This window comes from Rutidosis leptorrhynchoides, chromosome 6, assembly GCF_046630445.1.
Source record: "Rutidosis leptorrhynchoides isolate AG116_Rl617_1_P2 chromosome 6, CSIRO_AGI_Rlap_v1, whole genome shotgun sequence".
NCBI classification, from domain to species: domain Eukaryota; kingdom Viridiplantae; phylum Streptophyta; class Magnoliopsida; order Asterales; family Asteraceae; genus Rutidosis; species Rutidosis leptorrhynchoides.
Window position 1 is genome coordinate 199279873 of NC_092338.1, and position 25493 is coordinate 199305365.

At 31.2% G+C, this 25493-nt stretch overlaps 2 protein-coding genes across 2 annotated transcripts; both read left to right on the plus strand.

Annotated features, from left to right (window-relative positions):
• The first annotated feature begins 2168 nt into the window (after positions 1-2168).
• LOC139854348 (uncharacterized) lies at positions 2169-3823 on the plus strand. The gene is made up of 3 exons (XM_071843654.1): positions 2169-3041; positions 3233-3453; positions 3514-3823. Exons 1-3 carry the CDS (start codon positions 2169-2171, stop codon positions 3821-3823), a joined length of 1404 nt encoding a protein of 467 aa, XP_071699755.1.
• Positions 3824-4318: 495 nt separating this feature from the next.
• On the plus strand, positions 4319-5922 carry LOC139854349 (uncharacterized). The gene is made up of 5 exons (XM_071843657.1): positions 4319-4394; positions 4472-4747; positions 4811-5167; positions 5246-5434; positions 5546-5922. The coding sequence occupies exons 1-5, from the start codon at positions 4319-4321 to the stop codon at positions 5920-5922; spliced, it is 1275 nt and encodes a 424-aa protein (XP_071699758.1).
• The last annotated feature ends 19571 nt before the right edge of the window (positions 5923-25493 follow it).

The window sequence follows — 25493 nt, forward strand, 5'->3', positions numbered from 1 at the left end:
GGAATCCGAGGGATTTGAACTAGTGATGAGTTCCATTTCGTACGATTGAGTAAAGGGTTTTTTAGTATGAAATGATTTTCGGATATCAGATGGTATTCTAATTACATAGAATATCTATATATGTAGAACATAAGATTTCGTAGACTACTGAGGGATTTACGGAATATGTCAGGCAAGTCTACAGTAACAGATACGCTAAGATATGAATTTTGTCTATACACTATTCATGCAATCAATGCAGTAAGATGTGTCTAGACTAAGAATAGGAAGCAGGTAATTTCCTAAGGAGAATAAGAAGGAAATTTTCGACACGAAATGATAAGTAAATTTTTTGACATGCAGACACAGTCGAAGTCCAGACTCACTAATGCATCTAAACAACTATCAGTTAGACACACTAATGCAAGACTTGGTTCGCTAAGACCACCACTCTGATACCAACTGAAATGCCCCGTTCATATCGATTATAAACGATTCATAATAGTTGATTTGTACAATTTTAGTGGCAAGGAACAAAATTAGACACAGTATGATCGTATGTTGATTTACAACAGATTTTGGGTTTGTTCATGTGATTAACAAAGATTTGTACGAATTTTAGAATCAAGCACAGTATGATAACAATATGAAACAGATCCAGTAATCGAGTTCATATCTATATGATTTTATAGAATTTATACTATTGTTTAATAATTATAATTATTATTAATAATCACAATTACTAATTTTAATAATAATACTATTAATAATAATATAAATATAATGATAATAATAATAAGGATTTTGATATGTCTAATAATAATTAAAAATAATGATAATAATACTATTATTATTGATACTAACAATAATATAATAATAATTATATTAATAAGAATAATAATAATAATAATAATAATAATAATAATAATAATAATAATAATAATAATAATAATAATAATAATAATATAACAACTTATAATTATAAAATTTTATATATATATATATATATATATATATATATATATATATATATATATATATATATATATATATATATATATATATATCTTATATTAGAATCAATAATATTAATAGTACCAATATTAATATTAACATTAATAATAATAATGGAAATAGTGATAATAACATTTATATTTTATCTTATAATTACATATAATATTTTAAATTTAAACTATATAATAATATTTATTAAATATTTAATATTTATATATCACAATATGTTAATGTCTATTAATAGAAATTATATATAGATTTATAATAATATATATGTAGTTATATATAATTATATTCATTTTAATAGTAACTTATTTATTTTAATTATTATTTTACATTTTAAATCCAAATAACTATATTATATTTTTATTATTTCAATTCATAATATATATTTATATTTATATATATATTTATATATATATCCTTGTTATCTACACTCAAATATTCGTAAATCGTCGGGAATAGTCAAAGGTTAAATGAATTCATGTAAACAATTCAAAAATTTTAAGACTTAGTTTAACAGACTTTACTTATCGTGTCGAAATCATTTAAAGATCAAGTTTAAATTTGGTCGGAAATTTCCGGGTTGTCACATGTTCCGCTTGTGGTGCTAAATTATGGCATAAAGAGACGAAAGTAGGAAAAATACGGTTTCTCCCATGCATTCTCACTTTGTTGTTTGAAAGGTAAGATAGCGCTGCCCGAATTCAACAACGCTCCTCCTAAACTAATTTGGGATCTATATACTAACAATCATCCCAAGAGTCAACATTTCATTGAGAATGTTCGACTGTACAACATGATTTTTGCATTTACTTTGATGGGTGGCAAGGTGGACGATCGTGTAAACAAAGGTCGTGGCCCTTATACATTTTGTATTCGTGGTTAAAATTATCACCAATATGGAGGTTTATTACCAACGAATGGTCGAAAACCAAGATTCGGACAGTTATACATATATGATACTGTAAATGAAACAAATAACAGGAAAGAAGCAATCAGGTATGATTTGTGTAATTCATATAGCTTAACATCAAATAAACAATGTAGTAAATTAATATATGAGAATATTAACATTCATATTTATGATTTGTTGAATTCATAACTGCGGAAAAAATAGAACAAAGGCTTCGTCTTCACGCTATTCACTCGACGAGGATCTCATTCGTCAAATAATGGAAGTTCTCGATGAACATAATCCTCTTGTCAAGACATTTCGGATGGCTTGTGACCAGTTTCTAGAAACACCTAATATGCAGATGAAAATTAAGTTAATTGGTAGACGAACCAAAGATGGACGTAATTACAATTTGCCAACGGTAGACGAAGTTGTAGTTATTGTAGGTGATATCAATGTTTCTTCGTATGATGAAAGGGATGTTATAATCTACAGTCATATTGAAGGGTTAAAAGTAATTTCTGAGCTTCACACCGAATATTTAGCCCTACAATATCCACTTCTGTTTATTTATACAGAAGATGGGTACATGACAGACATTCTTCATCGTGATGTCGATGAGCATTCCATAAGAGTGAAAAAGAGGGTTACTATGCGTGAATTCTTCGCATATAAACTTCAAGAACGTGCTGTTCCCACACTTGTGCACTTGGGTCATAAGTTGTATCAACAATTTGTAGTTGATGCTTACACTATGATTGAGACCGAAAGAGTCTCATACATCAGGAAAAATCAGAATATTCTAAGAGCAGATACTTTCACCAACTTATTGAATTCAGCGGCGTCAGGTTCTTCGAAAAATAGTATGATGGGAAATAGGATAAAACTTCCTTCCTCATTTACAGGGAGTGCTAGATATATGATTGAGAATTATCGTGATGCTATGGCACTTTGTCGTGTATTTGGCTATCCGGACTTATTTTTAACTTTCACATGTAATCCAAAGTGGCCAGAAATCTCAAGAGAATTGGACGGGATCGGTTTTAAACCAAAAGACAAATCATCTTTTTGCGCAAGGATGTTTAAAATGAAGCTCGATCAACTGATGAAAAATATAAGGAAAAAAAATTATTTGGTACTGTTAAAGCAGGTTTGTCTATTACTTTTTAAATAGTTTTTGTATATAATCTTCTGTTAAACTATTTAGTTATATGTAATGAGTACATAGTAATTGAATAATCACTAATATACAACAAAATTTTAGATTATTCAATAATATAAAACATCCTTATTAATAATTTGTTTCTTTATTTTTCAGAAGTCTATACCGTGGAATTTCAGAAACGTGGTTTGCCTCATGCCCATATATGCTTATTCCTTGATGAAAGAAACAAAATGCCTCAACCAAAAGATGTAGATCAGTATATATGTGCTGAAATACCGGATGAAATCAAAGAACCAGAACTTTATCAACTCGTGTCAGATTTAGTGATTCACGGTCCTTGCGGTGAAAAGAATCCATCATGCCAGTGCACTGATTCAGACAGAAAATGTACAAAAAGGTTTCCAAAACCTTTCTCAGATGTAACATAAACTGATCAAGATGGTTATCCAATTTACAGAATAAACGATGATGGAAGAACTGTAACAAAACAAGGTCATGAATTGGATAACAGAAGTGTGGTAGCTTATAATCCTTACTTCCTTAAAAGGTACCAAGCTCATCTAAATATTGAGTGGTGTAACCAAGTTGCTTCAATTAGTTATTTGTTCAAATATATCAACAAAGGTAATTATAGGATTACAGCGCAGCTCTGTAATGCAGAAACTAATGAAATTCAAGAATACTACGATTGTCGATATGTTTCATCGTGTGAAGCCATTTGGAGGATTTTGAAGTTCGATATACATCATCATTACCCAGCATTATAAAACTACTATTCCATTTGGAGGGACAACAACAAATCATTTTTGATTAAGAGGAATTAATTGATGAGGTACTAGAAAAGCCATCAGTCAATACGTCAATGTTCATCGAATGGATGAATTGTAACGCTTCGAACCAAGAAGCACGCGAATTGACTTATGTTGAATTCCCGACAAAGTTCATTTAGAACAAAGATAATTGGAGTTGGATTAGGCGTAAAAGAAACACCGGTGCAATTGGTCGTATTCATCATGTGGCACCAGCGTCTGGTGATCTTTTTTTCTTAGAATACTTCTCAACAAGGTTAAAGGTCTAACTTCCTATGATAATATCTGCACGGTAAATGCTCAGGTATTTAATAGCTACAGAGACGCATGCTAAGCTTTAGGTTTATTGGATGATGATAAGGAGTATAAAAAAGGTATACAAGAGGCTTTTGGGGGGGGGGGTGTGGTCATTTTGTCAGAAAATTATTTGCACAATTACTATTATCTAATACTATGAGTCGACCTGAAGTTGTATTTGAGAAAACATTTCATTTTTTGTCGGTGGATATCGTTCATCCGCACAGAACAGGTAAGGATATTTAAATTATATTATACTTCAATTGTCATATTGGAGTATATTATTAAATTAAATTTAATTAATTGCAGGGACACAAATTGAGATTGAACTATTAAAAGATTTGAGTTTACAAGAGATTTACAAACTACTTCAACGCAATAGTAGTTCATTGAGAAGTTTTAGTTCAATGCCATGCCCATCGAATCATACAAGGAATATTTCAGAAAACCATCTTATTATAAATGAGCTCTCCTACGACAAAAGTACACTTACAAATCAACATTCATATTTCATTACAAAGTTAACATCTGAACAAAAGGAGGCATACGATCAGATAATAAAAGCAGTTGATCACGGCAAAGGAGGTGTGTTATTTTTGTACGGTTATGGTGGTACTGGAAAAACCTTCCTTTGAAAAACACTCTCAGCTGCATCGCGCAGTAAAGGAGAAATTGTTCTAAATGTTGCGTCAAGTGGGATAGCAGCTTTGCTATTATCTGGAGGTTGGACGGCTCATTCACGTTTTAACATACCGCTTCATCCTACGGATGAGTCATTTTGTACTATTTCTCCAATCAGCAAATTGGATGAGCTCATTCGGAGAACAAAACTGCTTATTTGGGATGAGGCCCCGATGGTTAACAAGATGTGCATTGAAGCACTGGATCGTTTTATACGTGATATATGTCGTCAATCCAATCCTGATAGTATGGATACTCTGTTTGGGGGTAAAACAGTTGTTTTTGGTGGTGACTTTAGACAAATATTACATGTTATTCAAAAAGGTAAAAGAGAAGATATAATAGATGCATCTCTAAATTCTTCCTATTTGTGAGATTATATTATTGTTTTAAAACTTACAGTTAACATGAGATTATGTGGTATTGAAACTGATGCCAATACTAGAAGTCTTGCTCAATGGATACTTGACATAGGCAACGGTGATGTCGGTGAATCTGAATACGGAGTTTTTGATATTGAAATACCACAAGATCTTTTGATAACAGATCTTGATGATCTAATTAGTTCGATCATCTCAACTATTTATCCAGGTTATCTTTTTAAACTTGGCAATCCAGAATATTATCAGCAACGTGCAATTCTTGCTCCAACTCATTAAGTAGTTAACATCTTTAATGATAGAATGATGATGTGTTTGGAAGGAGAAGAATGGTCATATTTGAGCTCAGATAGTATATGTGCGTCACAGAGAGACGCTGACTTTAATAGTGAACTATACACTACCGATTTCCTAAATAGCATTGAAGTTGGTGGTTTACCAAAACATAATCTGAGGCTCAAAATTGGTGTACCAGTTATGTTACTTCGAAATAAAGATCAGGCAGAAAGTTTGTGTAACGGTACACGTTTACAAATTGTGCACTTAGGAGAAAAAAATCATCAAAGCAAAAATTTTAATCGGCTCAAACGTGGGGAAGATTACAGCGTTATCACGTATGCTTATCGTACCGACGTACAAGAGAATACCTTTATGATTTCCAAAGAAGACAATATCCATTATCGGTGTGCTTTGCAATGACAATAAATAAAAGTCAAGGACAATCACTATCACGTGTTGGTTTATTTCTTCTAAAACCGGTGTTTAGTCATGGACAACTATACGTTGCACTATCTCAGGTTACTAATCGGCAAGGAATCAAGAGATTAATCTTAGACAGGGATAAAAACTATCCAACACAACAAAAAATGTGGTATACAAAGAAGTCTTGCAACACTTATAGACTTAATTGAAGAAATGTTTTAATAAATTTCCATTTGTATGATATCTTTGAACTATTATGTATGTATAATGTTTTTTTAGAAATATTTGAATTATGTTACATTATTATGATTTCCACCAAGTATAATTTTTTTAATATGTTTCATTCATATCAGATATGTGACAAAAATTGTATAAGTTTTCATGTGGTGTTACTAATATTATAAGTACGGTATCTTAGAAATAATATGAATTCCAACGTGCAACGCACATGCTCCAAAACCTAGTGTGTGTGTATATATATATATATATATATATATATATATATATGTAGTGACCCAAACTTTTCCATGTTATATATTAAATGAAAAATTTATTTGTATGATTAAATGTTTCCAACATATTAAGCAATCAAACTTGTTAAGACTTGATTATTTGAAATGTGCTTCATATAGACAATTGACCTCCCAAGTTGACCGGCGATTCACGAACGTTAAAAATTTGTAAGAAAAAACTACATGATGATATATATATGGATATATATATGGTTAACATGAGACTATGATAAGTAAGTATCTCACTAAGTATATTAACAATGAGTGATATACATAAAAATGAGTTTATTGAATTAAGAAACTCGAAACGATATATATAACGATTATCGTTATAACAACGTCTTACTAAATACATATGAATCATATTAAGATATTGATACACTATGTTTAACATGATAAAATGATAATTAAGTATATCATTAAGTGTGTTAACAATGAACTACATATGTAAAACAAGACTACTAACTTAAGAATTTCGAAACGAGGCATATATGTAACGATTATCATTGTAACGACCTTGGAAAGGCGTTGTTCGATTTGGTAAATGAGGGAAATTAAATCCAAGGTATATTGGACCATTCAAGATTATTGATCGTGTCGGACCAGTAGCTTACCAACTTGAGTTACCTCAACAACTTGCGGCTGTACATAACACTTTCCAAGTCTCGAATTTGAAGAAATGTTTTACTAAAGAAGATCTCACTATTCTGTTAGACGAAATCCAAATCAACGAAAAACATCAATTCATCGAAGAACCCGTCGAAATAATGGATCGTGAGGTTAAAAGACTTAAGCAAAACAAGATACCAATTGTTAAGGTTCGATGGAATGCTCGTAGAGGACCCGAGTTCACCTGGGAACGAGAAGATCAGATGAAGAAGAAGTACCCGCACTTATTTCCAGAAGATACGTCAACACCTTCAACTGCTTAAAATTTCGGGACGAAATTTATTTAACGGGTAGGTACTGTAGTGACCCGAACTTTTCCATGTTTATTTATATTAAATGAAATTGATATTTACATGATTAAGTGTTTCCAATATGTTAAGCAATCAAACTTGTTAAGACTTGATTAATTGAAATAGGTTTTATATGGACAATTGACCACCCAAGTTGACCAGTGATTCACGAACGCTAAAACTTGTAAAAACTATATGATGACATATATATGGATATATATATAGTTAACATGATATTATGATAAGTATGTATCTCATTAGGTATTTTAACAATGAGTTATATACATAAAATTGAGTTTATTGAATTAAGAAAGTCGAAACGATATATATAACGATTATCGTTATAACAACGTCTTACTAAATACATATGAATCATATTAAGATATTGATACACTATGTTTAATCATGATAAATGATAAGTAAACATGTCATTATGTATATTAACAATGAACTACATATGTAAAAACAAGACTACTAACTTAAGGTTTTCGAAACGAGACATATATGTAACGATTATCGTTGTAACGACATTTAAATGAATATATATCATATTAAGATATAGTAATATATCATAATATCATGATAATATAATAATTTAACATCTCATTAGATATAATAAACATTGGGTTAACAACATTTAACAAGATCGTTAACTTAAAGGTTTCAAATCAACATTTACATGTAACGACTAACGATGACGTAACGACTCAGTTAAAATGTATATAGATGTAGTGTTTTAATATGTATTCATACACTTTTGAAAGACTTCAAGACACTTATCAAAATACTTCTACTTAACAAAAATGCTTACCATTACATCCACGTTCAGTTTCATCAATAATTCTACTCGTATGCACCCGTATTCGTACTCGTACAATACACAGCTTTTAGATGTATGTATTATTGGTATATACACTCCAATGATCAGCTCTTAGCAGCCCATGTGAGTCACCTAACACATGTGGGAACCATCATTTGGCAACTAGCATGAAATATCTCATAAAATTACAAAAATATGAGTAATCATTCATGACTTATTTACATGAAAACAAAATTACACATCCTTTATATCTAATCCATATACCAACGACCAAAAACACCTACAAACACTTTCATTCTTCAATTTTCTTTATTTAAGTGATCTCTCTTAAGTTCTATCTTCAAGTTCTAAGTGTTCTTCATAAATTCTATAAGTTCTAGTTTCATAAAATCAAGAATACTTTCAAGTTTGCTAGCTTAATTCCAATCTTGTAAAGTGATCATCCAACTTCAAGAAATATTTCTTATTTACAGTAATATAACTTTCTAATACAAGGTAATACTCATATTCAAACTTTGATTCAATTTCTATAACTATAACAATCTTATTTCGAGTGGAAATCTTACTTGAACTTGTTTTCGTGTCATGATTCTGCTTCAAGAACTTTCAAGCCATTCAAGGATTCTTTGAAGCTAGATCTATTTTTTTCATTTCCAGTAGGTTTATCCACAGAACCTGAGGTAGTAATGATGTTCATAACATCATTCGATTCATATATATAAAACTACCTTATTCGATGGTTTAAACTTGAACTCACTAGAACATAGTTTAGTTAATTCTAAACTTGTTTGCAAACAAAAGTTAATCCTTCTAACTTGACTTTTAAAATCAAATAAACACATGTTTTATATCTATATGATATGCTAACTTAATGATTTAAACGAAAAACACCGTAAAACACGAAAAACACCGTAAAACCGGATATACGCCGTTGTAGTAACACCGCGGGCTGTTTTGGGTTAGTTAATTAAAAACTATGATAAACTTTGATTTAAAAGTGGTTCTTCTGGTAAAATTATTTTTCTTATGAACATGAAACTATATCCAAAAATCATGGTTAAACTCAAAGTGGAAGTATGTTTTCCAAAATGGTCATCTAGACGTCGTTCTTTCGACTAAAATGACTACCTTTACAAAAACGACTTGTAACCTGTAATTCTGACTATAAACTTATACATTTTCTGTACAGATTCATAAACTTAAGTTCAATATGAAACCATAGCAATTGGATTCACTCAAAACGGATTTAAAACGAAGAAGTTATGGGTAAAACAAAATTGGTTATTTTTGCTTGTTGAAGCTACGTGAAAATTGGTAACAAATCTATATTAATCATATCCCAGATAACTTATATTGTATTATACATGTATTCTAATATATTATGTAATCTTGGGATACCATAGACACGTATGCAAATGTTTTGACATATCATATCGACCCATCTATATATATTATTTGGAACAACCATAGACACTCTATATGCAGTAATGTCGGAGTTAGCTATACAGGGTTGAGGTTGATTCCAAAAATATATATAGTTTGAGTTGTGACCTAGCCTAAGACGTGTATACACTGGGTCGTGGATTGATTCAAGATAATATATATCGATTTATTTCTGTACATCTAATTTTGGATAACTAGTTGTAGGTTACTAACGAGGACAGCTGACTTAATAAACTTAAAACATTAAAACGTATTAAAAATGTTGTAAATATATTTTGAACATACTTTGATATATATGTACATATTTGTTATAGGTTCGTGAATCGACCAGTGGCCAAGTCTTACTTCCCGACGAAGTAAAAATCTGTGAAAGTGAGTTATAGTCCCACTTTTAAAATCTAATATTTTGGGATGAGAATACATGCAATTTTATAAATATTTTACAAAATAGACACAAGTAAATGAAACTACATTATATGGGTGAATGATCGAAGCTGAATATGTCCCTTTTGCTTGGTAGCCTAAGAATTAGTAAACCGATCTACTAATTGACGCGAATCCTAAAGATAGATCTATTGGGCCTAACGAACCCCATCCAAAGTACCGGATGCTTTAGTACTTCGAATTCGTTTTTATCATGTCCGAAGTATTTCCCGGAATGATAGGGGATATTCTTATATGCATCTTGTTAATGTCGGTTACTAGGTGTTCACCATATGAATGATTTTTATCTCTATCTATGGGATGTATATTGAAATATGAAATCTTGTGGTCTATTATTATGATTTGATAATATATAGGTTAAACCTATAACTCACCAACATTTTTGTTGACGTTTTAAGCATGTTTATTCTCAGGTGATTATTAAGAGCTTCCGCTGTTGCATACTAAAATAAGGACAAGATTTGGAGTCCATACTTGTATGATATTATGTAAAAACTGCATTCAAGAAACTTATTTTTGATGTAATATATTCTTATTGTAAACCATTATGTAATGGTCGTGTGTAAACGGTATATTTTAGATTATCATTATTTGATAATCTACGTAATGCTTTTTAAACCTTTATAGATAAAATAAAGGTTATGGTTATTTTAAAAATGAATGAAGTCTTTGAAAAACGTCTCATATAGAGGTCAAAATCTCGCGACGAAATCAATTAATATGGAACGTTTATAATCAATATGAACGGGACATTTCAGTTGGTATCCGAGCGTTGGTCTTAGAGAACCAGAAAATTGCCTTAGTGTATCTTACCGAGTTTGTTAGGATGCATTAGTGAGTTTGGACTTCGACCGTGTTTTTCTTCAAAAACAATTGCTTAACATTTTTTTGTTGGAAACTATATATTATTAACATGTAAATATTATGTGATATATTAATCTCTTAACGTGTTTGATATTGTGTGATAGATGTCTACCTCTAGTACAAATCCCATTGATTCACCTAATAATAATGAAGAGTCGAATATATTTTGGGAAGATTCACAAATTCCCGAAGAGGAACCGGAAGAGGAGGAACCGGAAGAGGAGGAACCGGAAGAAGAGGAACCAGAAGAGGATGAATCGAAAGAGGAGGAACCAGAAGAAGAAGAGGTTCTGGAGGAAGAAATATTGATACCTATAGTAAATCGATTAAATAAAAGAAAATCCTCAATCAACGGACCAAAATTAATAATGGTCAATGGTGTTTCCGCCGAGGAAGCAAAATATTGGGAAGATTACCAATTTTCCAATGAATCGGATCCCGATGAGGATTTTGATGATGTTATTCAAATTACCTCAACCCAATTTAATAAAGCGAAAGAAAATAATAAGGGAAAAGGTATAAAAATAGAGAAACCCGATTCCAACCCCAATGAACTTTATATGTATCGACAACATCCGTATTTTCTAAAATGTAACAATGACCCGGGAACCTCGAAACCACCAGGTTTCTCTAAACCATTGTGGAAACTGACGAATATTAGAGGAACACCATATATTCCTAGAAAATTAGGAAAACGAACCAAGTCCGAAGAAGAAGAAACCAGTGATTCAGATTAGAGGGTTGTAATCATGTTGTGTATTATATGTATTGCAGTGTGCTTGTACTTTTATGTTCTATGTAAAAATTGCTTGTATTGTTTGTTAATTATCTTTTACGAATCTAATCCTTGTCTATTTTACAGTATAAAAACAAAATGGACGTTAAGGGTAGACAACCGAATATTTTAGAAGACCTACCAGAGGATATGATTGAGGAAATCTTGTCTAGAGTCGGTCAAAATTCATCAGCACATTTAGTTGTGGCGAAATTAACTTGTCAAACATTTGAAAGACTTTCCAGAAATGCCTTAGTTTATAAAAGGCTTTCCTTTGATAGGTGGGGTATATCACACTGGGGAGACTGTAAGTTACGCCGTGTTTTCTTTAAAGCATTAAATGCGGGGAACCCAAATGCAATTTAACGCTATGGGTTAAGAACCTATTTTGACTCAACATATCCCAACATAGAATTTCGTGAATTAGAAAGAGCTTCTAACATGCAACATAAAGAAGCATGTTATGCTTACGGGTTAGTGATGTTCGCTTCTTACCAAAGTGAGAAAAAGAACATCGGATTGCAACTTTTAAATAAGACCTTCCCACAAGTGACGAATTCAGTAGTTGGGGTGAGAAACAAGGTTTTTAGATTATTACGGGGCTGTTGGACATTACGAAACCCTCGTCCTTTTGACGACATAACAACATGCTGCGTAGCCAATGGTCATAACGATTATTTTCCACAAGACCAAGGATGGGAAGTATTCTTAGTAAAACCAAAATGCATGACTTGTTTCTGGACTTATGAATTACGTGTCTTTATTTCCTTTGCTGAACAACTTACGTATTAACTAGATTTATCTTCAAAACTGTCCTGTATCAAAGTGTACTATATTTCATGTTATATGTAATATAGCGAATGAAATGTCCCATTCTTATTGATTAAAAACGTTCCATATTAATTGATTTCGTTGCGAGGTTTTGACCTCTATATGAGACGTTTTTCAAAGACTGCATTCATTTTAAAACAAACCATAACCTTTATTTCATCAATAAAGGTTTAAAAAGCTTTACGTAGATTATCAAATAATGATAATCTAAAATATCCTGTTTACACACGACCATTACATAATGGTTTACAATACAAATATGTTACAACAAAATAAGTTTCTTGAATGCAGTTTTTACACAATATCATACAAGCATGGACTCCAAATCTCGTCCTTATTTAAGTATGCGACAGCGGAAGCTCTTAATAATCACCTGAGAATAAACATGCTTAAAACGTCAACAAAAATGTTGGTGAGTTATAGGTTTAACCTATATATATCAAATCGTAACAATAGACCACAAGATTTCATATTTCAATACACATCCCATACATAGAGATAAAAATCATTCATATGGTGAACACCTGGTAACCGACATTAACAAGATGCATATATAAGAATATCCCCATCATTTGAAAGGACCCGTTCATATACATTATAAACGATTCACAATAGTTGATTACATCGCGAGGTATTTGACCTCTATATGATACATTTTACAAACATTGCATTCATTTTTAAAAGATAAACTTTCTTTACAACGAAAGTTGACGGCATGCACACCATTTCATAATACATTCAACTATAATTGGCTTAATAATAATCTTGATAAACTCAATGACTCGAATGCAACGTCTTTCAAAATATGCCATGAATGACTCCAAGTAATATCCTTAAAATGAGCTAATGCACAGCGGAAGATTTCTTTAATACATGAGAATAAACATGCTTTAAAGTGTCAACCAAAAGGTTGGTGAGTTCATAGGTTTATCATAACAATCATTTCAATATATTAATAGACCACAAGATTTCCGTTTATAAATATATGTACACTCGCAAGTGTATAAAAGTATTCTATAAGTTGTAGGCACTCGGTAACAAGCCTTAACATTCATGTTTTACCCTCTGAAAGTACACCGAATTAGGTGTGTTATATAAACCTCGAAGTACTAAAGCATCCCATAGTCAGGATGGGGTTTGTCAGGCCCAATAGATCTATCTTTAGGATTCGCGCCTACCAGTCATACACCAGTAGTTATAGTTTCCAAGCTAAGGGGATATTTTTGGTTTAAACCCACGTAGAATTAGTTTTAGTACTTGTGCCTATTTCGTAAAACAGTTTTAAAATATGCATGTATTCTCAGCCCAAAAATATGTAATGCAAAAGCATTTAAAAAGGGAGCTATGAAAACTCACCATACTGTATTTCGTAGTAAAAATACATATAACGTCATTTAACAAGTGCAAGGTTGGCCTCGGATTCATGAACGTATCAATATTGAGATTCAATATTGCAGGAAAGTACATAGACGCAACAGAGATGATAAACACTAGATTGACCTCACGAGCATAACCATGAACCATACCCATCACCTCCATAGCTATAAACCATAATTTCCTTAGTTTCGACTCATTCAAAAAAACTATTTTGAAATCACTCGAACAACACTCCGTCGTAATATTTTATGTATACTAATAATATCTTGAAATAATACAGAGCAAATATATATATATATATATAAATCGATTGAGAGAGTTTAGAGAAATATATTTTCAAGTTTCTATGAAATAATGAAACATATTGAATTCTATTTATAATAGATTTTTGAATTATTAAAGTATGAATTATTAAAGTGAATTATTAAAGTAAATTATTAAAGTATGAATTATTAAAGTGAATTATTAAAGTATGAATTATTAAAGTGAATTATTAAAGTATGAATTATTAAAGTGAATTATTAAAGTATGAATTATTAAAGTGAATTATTAAAGTATGAATTATTAAAGTGAATTATTAAAGCTAAAGTAAAGTAAAAGTAAAGTAAAGGTAAAGTTAAAGTATAGTAAAAGTATAAAAACTATGTATGTATAACACGCGTATAAATATATATAATACTAATTTAAATCGTTATATATATTTAATGAAATAAAATATAAATATCGTTATATTTATTATACTGGTTAAATAATGAGTTGTCAAAAGTGATTCTAGATATTTATAAAAGTTATATACGTTTTAATAATAAAGTTCTTTTTAAACTGAAAACATCTTTGTACGTTTGAAAATAGATTAATAGAATATTATAGAAACCAATTCTCCACTAACTTTTGTCTAACTTTCGTAAATGACATTTTTTGTTTTTATTTATAAATAGCTTTACAAATTATTCTGAATATCGTTAAGAGGAATAGATTTTCTCAAATCATAGTGGACCTCTCAACAGAGACTTGTAATCATAATTCAATGTTTCTGATAATTCAATCATTTAATATATATTTTTAATTTCGTCTAAAATCATATTGAAACAAATACGTTCATGTAAAGTATTATACGTTTAATACTTTATTAATATTCTCAAGTTATAATATATATATATACATATACATATCTATTTATATATAACGGTTCGTGAATCGTCAGAATTTGGTCGAGGTTATAATGAATGTATGAACACAGTTTAAAATTCTTGAGATTTAACTTAACAAACTTTGCTTATCGTGTCAGAATAATATAAAGATTAAAGTTTAAATTTGGTCGGAAATTTTCGGGTCGTCACAGTACCTACCCGTTAAAGAAATTTCGTCCCCGAAATTTGATAGAGGTCGTCATGACTAACAATTAGAATGTTATTATAACGATTATAGAGTTTTATCATGTTCAAGAAGAATGGATAAAATAATTCGATTACTCGAAGCGTGTGAGTGAAGTTATCGTAAATGAATGAAATAAGATAATAGTGATTCGTCGTATCTTTTGACGTCATCACGATTGATCTCCGAAAAGAAAATCTTGTAATCTATATTGGATTTGATTATTCGGCGATTAAGGAAATTATGATCCTCTTCGAATTAATGCGATAATCCATTTTGATTTCTCTGTCGGATATTTCACTATAAATCCACCTCATTTGTTTTTTTTACAACTCACACCTTCTCAACTCATATTTTAAAGTATTTGTCAATATGCTTCATCCAGTGTTGATTCTTGATATACTCCTCACTTTCATATCTGTCACTCTTCTTTTTCATCTGCCTCCAGAAGAATCTATTTACTTCTACTATACTCTTGGTTTTATAGTGTTTTTAGTTATCCCGTGTCTTTATATTGCTATATGCATTGATATATACGGTTTGTGATTTCTGGGTTGTTGTTGGGTTTTATATCTTCCCTTATATTTCAAAGTCCTTGCTTCTTCTATAATCATTGTCATTCACAGTTAATGCTCTCTTCTATTTGCTATGATTTATACTCCCATTTCTAGTTCAGAGCTTTGTCCTTTCGTTTCTTCTTCTTGCGATTAAGCACCGCTTGTAATGGTCCAGAATTCGCAGATATAAATTTCGGAATAAACATTGTTAATGTTCTAGGAAGGAAATTGTAATGACACGATCTTGACTTGTCAAATTACCAGAATACCTCAGAAAAGGCCGAATCATCAAGAAATATATTCTTGATATTTAGAGATCAAAGAGAATACAAGAGTCGTGTAACATAGCACATGATGACGTTATGATCTGTGAATCATCATGTTCCATTTAGAAACTCAGCATGAATTACTGTAATATAATCACGTTGATCAAGTGTCATTATATTATACTAACTCATGCTTCAGCTCCCAACACTTCTTCAAGAATATTCATATTTTAAACTCGAATGTTTCAGAATTTAGAAACTAAAATAGTTTCTTTTATGATATAATACAGATAGCGCGAAGAGGTAAATGATTTCAGATAAGAATAATTATAAAAATATCTTTAGAAGTATGGATGATATTTATAATGAAAGATACGATGATATCTTAGAATGTCTAATATCAGCGGATGATGAAGGATATTGTCCGCAGGGGTTTAGAGTCAGGAGCAAGGTATTCGTTAATGACTTCAGCAAGTACTGAATCATTTGGATTCTTTGAAGGCAGGTTCAGCCTTTGTGATTTGTCCACAGCCTCCTTCATACTTTGCTCAATCTGTTTTCCAGTTCCAAATCTTCTCTTTTTCTGAGCTTTGCCAATATACTATCCTTTATCATCCAACTTTTTACTGTTAAGGTCGTTTACAGTTTTTGCTGCTTCATCAGCATTTTTTAAAATTTCGAAAACTGGTTCGCAGTTTAGGGTGTTTTTCAGAAATTTCTCATTCAAAGAATGTAAGTCTTGGAGGTAGACGTTGTGTGTATATGTAATTGTTGATGTAGACATGCTGTGAGGTTTCAAAATACTGATTGCTGATTCTCAATAATTGGTATGGCAATTCTTGTTATAAGGTACGAATGAGTATATGATAGGGTTTCGATAATTATAATGAATTTTTTTTTTTGGAAAGTCAAAGATCAGTGAAGTTGTTGGTAAGTTTATTGCTAATGTGGTGAATGTAAACGATTCCCCGGTAACGTTGGCGAAAGGGCAACGTATCTATCGAGGTTATAATAAGACTTTTTTTGATTGAGAAGTCGAAGTTGACTTGCTGGAGCTGTGACAAAACTGTCTATTTTTAAACGGAATTGAAAAGTTATGTTAGCTAGTAAATGCCAAAGGGTCTAACACGGATACGTGTCAAACTATGACTTGGGTTTTGAGAGTTTTTCAGGTGTATAACTGTGGGTAACATGTGGTTGGATCATCATCTCGATTGTTCCTTAGTTGAAGTGTCTTCAGGAATTTCGAAGGGTTTGAGCACATATTGTAATCGTTAATACATATGATGTTCTAACACAGTTTTGAAGTCAAAGTATAGCTTTGAAAGATATAGGAATCTAAGAGTGATGATACTGGTTATATTTCGAATTGAATTATGCGATTTCAAAATCATAATATGTAATTGAATTTGAATGAGTATGATTGTTTTGATTTATATGAAAGAATGAATATTGTTGTGAAAGTAGGGAGTATAGTTGATGATTGCTGAATCAGTTTTGAAAAATGTAATATATTAATTGTGAATTTATATATCTCTCGGGTATTACCTACCCGTTAAAAAAACTTTCACAATTAATATTTTGTACAAAAGAAGTTTATTACAGTCTTTATGAAAATATATGTGTATATTTTCTTTAGATGTAATATAGATTTAATGAGTTAATATTAAATTAAACTCATTTGTTTTATGGTTGGAACTAGAATTGAGTAATCTCTAAAACTTTATAAATTGCATAAGTATTTCTTCAATAATATTGAAATTATGAATCATTACTTTGTTATTTGTTAGTTTTCGTGAAATTCTTGTGAACTTCGCAAGGTACGAATGATGTTATTTGAAAAGTTTCGAGTACATCGATGATGAAAGTGTAAAATCAAACATATATTCGAATAATACACTTGATTTATTATGAATTGGATTTTTATTGAATTGAGACAGAGATTGTAATTAACGATGGTTAAGTTGCGGACGAAGGACGTACATCATTGCATATTTGTAATATGAATTAACTGAGTAGTTAAGATTCACACATATTAGCTTAGTACGGGAAGATTTATTATGGTTTAAAAATTTATACATATAAAATATACATATAAATCTTTCAATTGGAAATGAGTTAATACTTCATAACTCGTTGATACAATATATTTGTTGTTGATTCGTAATGATGTCCACAATGATTCTTGAACTGACAGAGTTTGTGATGTTACAGGTGCTGTTGATTCTGACGATACTGACGGCACTGACTGTGTTAATGATGCTACGGTCCTGTTGATGCTGTTGGTAAAACAATTCTAGCTTGTAAATCGTACACCATTTTCGATCAAAGTTTCTACTCTACCATCTCCGTTCACTCATCCAATTTACGGTCAGAATTAAATAATCTCTAAGATTTTGGAGATTACATAACTGCCGCAGAGATATCTCTTCAATGAAGTTTATGAATTAATACTTCATCGTTTGTTGTTGTTGATATTCCTGGATATTTACAGGGCGTATGACGTTGATGTTTGAGATACAGATTGTGATGTTGCGGTATGGGATGTGGATGTTGTTGTTGGTGGTGGTGATGGTACTGTTGGTGTTGCTGATGGTGGTACTGTTTATGCTGCTGGTGCTGCTGCTGGTGTTTGTAACCTTTGCACCATATTCTCCAAAGCCACTACCCGAGCGCGAAGCTCGTTGACTTCTTCTATTACACCGGGGTGATTGTCAGTTCGGACGAGCGGATAAATAAAATCTAGAATTTGGTGTAGTATGTAATCGTGACGAGATACTCTAGAAATAATAGAGAAAATGGTTTTTCGGATAGGTTCGCCGGTAAGTGCTTCAGGTTCTTCGCCAAGAGGGCAATGTGGTGGATGGAAGGGATCACCTTCTTCTTGTCTCCAATGATTAAGGAGGCTACGAACCCATCCCCAATTCATCCAGAATAGATGATGACTAATTGGTTGATCCATTCCGGTCACACTGCTTTCGGAACTTGAGTGAGATTCCATTTCGAAATCCGAGGGACTTGAACTAATGACGAATTCCATTTTGTACGATTGAATAAATAATTTTTCGATATGAAATGATTTTCCGGCTATCGGGTGGTATTCTAATTATATAGAGCAAAAGGTTTCATAGATTACGGAGGAATTTACGGAATATGTCAGGCAAAGTTTACAGTAACAGATACGTTAAGATATGAATTAGCAGATACGCTAAGATATGAATTTTGTCTATACACTATTTATGCAATCAATGCAATAAGATGTGTCTAGACTAAGAATGATAAGCAGGTAATTTCCAACAAGAATGATGAGCAAAACTTTTGAAATGCAGACACGATCGAAGTCCAGACTCACTAATGCATCCTAACGACTATCAGTTAGACACACTAATGCAGACCTGGTTCGCTAAGACTACCGCTCTGATACCAACTGAAAGGACCCGTTCATATACATTATAAATGATTCACAATAGTTGATTACATCGCGAGGTATTTGACCTCTATATGATACATTTTACAAACATTGCATTCGTTTTTAAAAGATAAACTTTCTTTACAACGAAAGTTGACGGCATGCACACCATTTCATAATACATCCAACTATAATTGGCTTAATAATAATCTTGATGAACTCAATGACTCGAATGCAACGTCTTTCAAAATATTCCATGAATGACTCCAAGTAATATCCTTAAAATGAGCTAATGCACAGCGGAAGATTTCTTTAATACCTGAGAATAAACATGCTTTAAAGTGTCAACCAAAAGGTTGGTGAGTTCATAGGTTTATCATAACAATCATTTCAATATATTAATAGACCACAAGATTTCCGTTTATAAATATATGTACACTCGCAAGTGTATAAAAGTATTCTATAAGTTGTAGGCACTCGGTAACAAGCCTTAACATTCATGTTTTACCCTCTGAAAGTACACCGAATCAGGTGTGTTATATAAACCTCGAAGTACTAAAGCATCCCATAGTCAGGATGGGGTTTGTCAGGCCCAATAGATCTATCTTTAGGATTCACGCCTACCAGTCATACACCAGTAGTTATAGTTACCAAGCTAAGGGGATATTTTTGGTTTAAACCCACGTAGAATTAGTTTTAGTACTTGTGCCTATTTCGTAAAACAGTTTTAAAATATGCATGTATTCTCAGCCCAAAAATATATAATGCAAAAGCATTTAAAAAGGGAGCTATGAAAACTCACCATACTGTATTTCGTAGTAAAAATACATATAACGTCATTTAACAAGTGCAAGGTTGGCCTCGGATTCACGAACGTATCAATATTGAGATTCAATATTGCAGGAAAGTACATAGACGCAACGGAGATGATAAACACTAGATTGACCTCACGAGCATAACCATGAACCATACCCATCACCTCCATAGCTATAACCCATAATTTCCTTAGTTTCGACTCATTCAAAAAAACTATTTTGAAATCACTCGGACAACACTCCGTCGTAATATTTTATGTATACTAATAATATCTTGAAATAATACAGAGCAAATATATATATATATATATATATATATATATATATATATATATATATATATATATATATATATATAAATCGATTGAGAGAGTTTAGAGAAATATATTTTTCAAGTTTCTATGAAATAATGAAACCTATTGAATTCTATTTATAATAGATTTTTGAATTATTAAAGTATGAATTATTAAAGTGAATTATTAAAGTATGAATTATTAAAGTGAATTATTAAAGTATGAATTATTAAAGTGAATTATTAAAGTATGAATTATTAAATTGAATTATTAAAGTATGAATTATTAAAGTGAATTATTAAAGTATGAATTATTAAAGTGAATTATTAAAGTATGAATTATTAAAGTGAATTATTAAAGTTAAAGTAAAGTAAAAGTAAAGTAAAGGTAAAGTTAAAGTATAGTAAAAGTATAAAAACTATGTATGTATAACAAGCGTATAAATATATATAATACTAATTTAAATCGTTATATATATTTAATGAAATAAAATATAAATATCGTTATATTTATTATACTGGTTAAGTAATGAGTTGTCAAAAGTGATTATAGATTTTTATAAAAGTTATATACGTTTTAATAATAAAATTCTTTTTAAACTGAAAACATCTTTGTACGTTTGAAAATAGATTAATAGAATATTATAGAAACCAATTCTCCACTAACTTTTGTCTAACTTTCGTAAATGACATTTTTTGTTTTTATTTATAAATAGCTTTACAAATTATTCTGAATATCGTTAAGAGGAATAGATTTTCTCAAATCCTAGTGGACCTCTCAACAGAGACTTGTAATCATAATTCAATGTTTCTGATAATTCAATCATTTAATATATTTTTTAATTTCGTCGAAAATCATATTGAAACAAATACGTTCGTGTAAAGTATTATACGTTTAATACTTTATTAATATTCTCAAGTTATAATATATATATATACATATACATATCTATTTATATATAACGGTTCGTGAATCGTCAGAATTTGGTCGAGGTTATAATGAATGTATGAACACAGTTTAAAATTCTTGAGATTTAACTTAACAAACTTTGCTTATCGTGTCAGAATAATATAAAGATTAAAGTTTAAATTTGGTCGAAAATTTCCGGGTCGTCACATCATTCAGGGACACCCTTCAGATATGATATAAATTTCGAAGTACTAAAGCATCCGGTACTTTGGATGGGGTTTGTTAGGCCCAATAGATCTATCTTTAGGATTCGCGTCAATTAGGGTGTCTGTTCCCTAATTCTTAGATTACCAGACTTAATAAAAAGGGGCATATTCGATTTCGATAATTCAACCATAGAATGTAGTTTCACGTACTTGTGTCTATTTTGTAAATCATTTATAAAACCTGCATGTATTCTCATCCCAAAAATATTAGATTTTAAAAGTGGGACTATAACTCACTTTCACAGATTTTTACTTCGTCGAGAAGTAAGACTTGGCCACTGTTGATTCACGAACCTATAACAATATATACATATATATTAAAGTATGTTCAAAATATATTTACAACACTTTTAATATATTTTGATGTTTTAAGTTTATTAAGTCAGCTGTCCTCGTTAGTAACCAACAACTAGTTGTCCACAGTTAGATGTACAGAAATAAATCGATAAATATTATCTTGAATCAATCCACGACCCAGTGTATACGTAACTCAGTATTGATCACAACTCAAACTATATATATTTTGGAATCAACCTCAACCCTGTATAGCTAACTCCAACATTCACATATAGAGTGTCTATGGTTGTTCCGAAATATATATAGATGTGTCGACATGATAGGTCGAAACATTGTATACGTGTCTATGGTATCTCAAGATTACATAATATACAATACAAGTTGATTAAGTTATGGTTGAAATAGATTTGTTACCAATTTTCACGTAGCTAAAATGAGAAAAATTATCCAATCTTGTTTTACCCATAACTTCTTCATTTTAAATCCGTTTTGAGTGAATCAAATTGCTATGGTTTCATATTGAACTCTATTTTATGAATCCAAACAGAAAAAGTATAGGTTTATAGTCGGAAAAATAAGTTACAAGTCATTTTTGTAAAGGTAGTCATTTCAGTCGAAAGAACGACGTCTAGATGACCATTTTAGAAAACATACTTCCACTTTGAGTTTAACCATAATTTTTGGATATAGTTTCATGTTTATAATAAAAATCATTTTCTCAGAATAACAACTTTTAAATCAAAGTTTATCATAGTTTTTAATTAACTAACCCAAAACAGCCCGCGGTGTTACTACGACGGCGTAAATCCGGTTTTACGGTGTTTTTCGTGTTTCCAGGTTTTAAATCATTAAGTTAGCATATCATATAGATATAGAACATGTGTTTAGTTAATTTTAAAAGTCAAGTTAGAAGGATTAACTTTTATTTGCGAACAAGTTTAGAATTAACTAAACTATGTTCTAGTGATTACAAGTTTAAACCTTCGAATAAGATAGTTTTATATATATGAATCGAATGATGTTATGAACATCATTACTACCTCAAGTTTAGGAGGTAAACCTACTGTAAGTGACAAGAAATGATCTAGCTTCAAAGGATCTTGGATGGCTTGAAAGTTCTTGAAGTAGGATCATGACGCAAAAACAAGTTCAAGTAAGATTTTTACTCGAATTAAGATAGTTTATAGTTATAGAAATTGAATCAAAGTTTGAATATGAATATTACCTTGAATAAGAAAGATAACCTACTATATATAACAAAGGTTTCTTGATCTTAGATGATTACTTGGAATGGATTAGAAAGCTTGGAAGTAAATTAGTAAACTTGAAGGGATTTTTGAAGTGTTCTTGAAGTGTTCTTCCTATGATGATTATAGCTTGATTCTTGAAGTGATTTTTGATGAAGATGATGATTAACTACTGGAAAAATACGTTCATAATAGTGTTTGTGTGTTGAGAGAGAATTAGAAAGAGAATTGGAAGTGAAATGGAGTGAATGATGAGTGGTAATTGGTGAGTGGTGAGTGGGGTTAAAAGGAGTTCTAGTTAGTTGACTAGCTCATGGTAGAAGTTAAAATTGATTAGTCATACATGACATAATAAAGAGTGGAATCTCATGCTAGTTCCTATTGGTATATACCCATAGTAAGTACGTTTTGAAGCTGTGTATAATACGGGTAAGAATACGACTAGAATTCTTGATGAAAGAAAAGAATGGGAAAGTAACTGTAACCATTTTAGTTAAGTATGAGTGTTTTGATATATGTCTTGAAGTCTTCCAAAAGTATTTTAATACATCTAAATACACAACATGTATATACATTTTAACTGAGTCGTTAAGTCATCGTTAGTCGTTACATGTAAGTGTTGTTTTGAAACCTTTAAGTTAACGATCTCAATTAATGTTGTTAACCCATTGTTTATTATATCTAATGAGATGTTAAATTATTATATTATCATGATATTATGATATATTAATATATCTTAATATGATATATATACATTTAAATGTCGTTACAACGATAATCGTTACATATATGTCTCGTTTCGAAATCCTTAAGTTAGTAGTCTTGTTTATATGTATATAACTCATTGTTAATATACTTATGGAGATACTTACTTATCATAATCTCATGTTAACCATATGTATATCCATATATATATCGTCATGTCGTTTTTACAAGTTTTAACGTTCGTGAATCGCCGGTCAACTTGGGTGGTCAATTGTCTATATGAAACATATTTCAATTAATCAAGTCTTAACAAGTTTGATTGCTTAACATGTTGGAAACATTTAATCATGTAAATATCAATCTCAATTAATATATATAAACATGGAAAAGTTCGGGTCACTACAGTACCTACCCGTTAAATAAATTTCGTCCCGAAATTTTAAGCTGTTGAAGGTGTTGACGAATCTTCTGGAAATAGATGCGGGTATTTCTTATTCATCTGATCTTCACACTCCCAGGTGAACTTGGGTCCTCTACGAGCATTCCATCGAACCTTAACAATTGGTATCTTGTTTTGCTTAAGTCTTTTAACCTCACGATCCATTATTTCGACGGGTTCTTCGATGAATTGGAGTTTTTCGTTGATTTGGATTTCATCTAACGGAATAGTGAGATCTTCTTTAGCAAAACATTTCTTCAAATTCGAGACGTGGAAAGTGTTATGTACAGCCGCGAGTTGTTGAGTTAACTCAAGTCGGTAAGCTACTGGTCCGACACGATCAATAATCTTGAATGGTCCAATATACCTTGGATTTAATTTCCCTCGTTTACCAAATCGAACAACGCCTTTCCAAGGTGCAACTTTAAGCATGACCATCTCTCCAATTTCAAATTCTATATCTTTTCTTTTAATGTCAGCGTAGCTCTTTTGTCGACTTTGGGCGGTTTTCAACCGTTGTTGAATTTGGATGATCTTCTCGGTAGTTTCTTGTATAATCTCCGGACCCGTAATCTGTCTATCCCCCACTTCACTCCAACAAATCGGAGACCTGCACTTTCTACCATAAAGTTCTTCAAACGGCGCCATCTCAATGCTTGAATGGTAGCTGTTGTTGTAGGAAAATTCTGCTAACGGTAGATGTCGATCCCAACTGTTTCCGAAATCAATAACACAAGCTCGTAGCATGTCTTCAAGCATTTGTATTGTCCTTTCGCTCTGCCCATCAGTTTGTGGATGATAGGAAGTACTCATGTCTAGACGAGTTCCCAATGCTTGCTGTAATGTCTGCCAGAATCTTGAAATTAATCTGCCATCCCTATCAGAGATAATAGAGATTGGTATTCCATGTCTGGAGACGACTTTCTTCAAATAAAGTCGTGCTAACTTCTCCATCTTGTCATCTTC

Excerpts from the sequence above, each read along its gene's own strand:
- LOC139854348 (XM_071843654.1), top strand. The coding sequence starts at position 2,169 with ATGGAAGTTCTCGATGAACATAATCCTCTTGTCAAGACATTTCGGATG. Across the intron at positions 3,042-3,232 it reads ATTTGGTACTGTTAAAGCAG|AAACGTGGTTTGCCTCATGC; the intron begins GTTTGTCTATTA and ends GTGGAATTTCAG. Across the intron at positions 3,454-3,513 it reads GACAGAAAATGTACAAAAAG|AATAAACGATGATGGAAGAA; the intron begins GTTTCCAAAACC and ends TCCAATTTACAG.
- LOC139854349 (XM_071843657.1), top strand. The coding sequence starts at position 4,319 with ATGAGTCGACCTGAAGTTGTATTTGAGAAAACATTTCATTTTTTGTCG. Across the intron at positions 4,395-4,471 it reads CGTTCATCCGCACAGAACAG|GGACACAAATTGAGATTGAA; the intron begins GTAAGGATATTT and ends AATTAATTGCAG. Across the intron at positions 5,168-5,245 it reads ATTACATGTTATTCAAAAAG|TTAACATGAGATTATGTGGT; the intron begins GTAAAAGAGAAG and ends TAAAACTTACAG.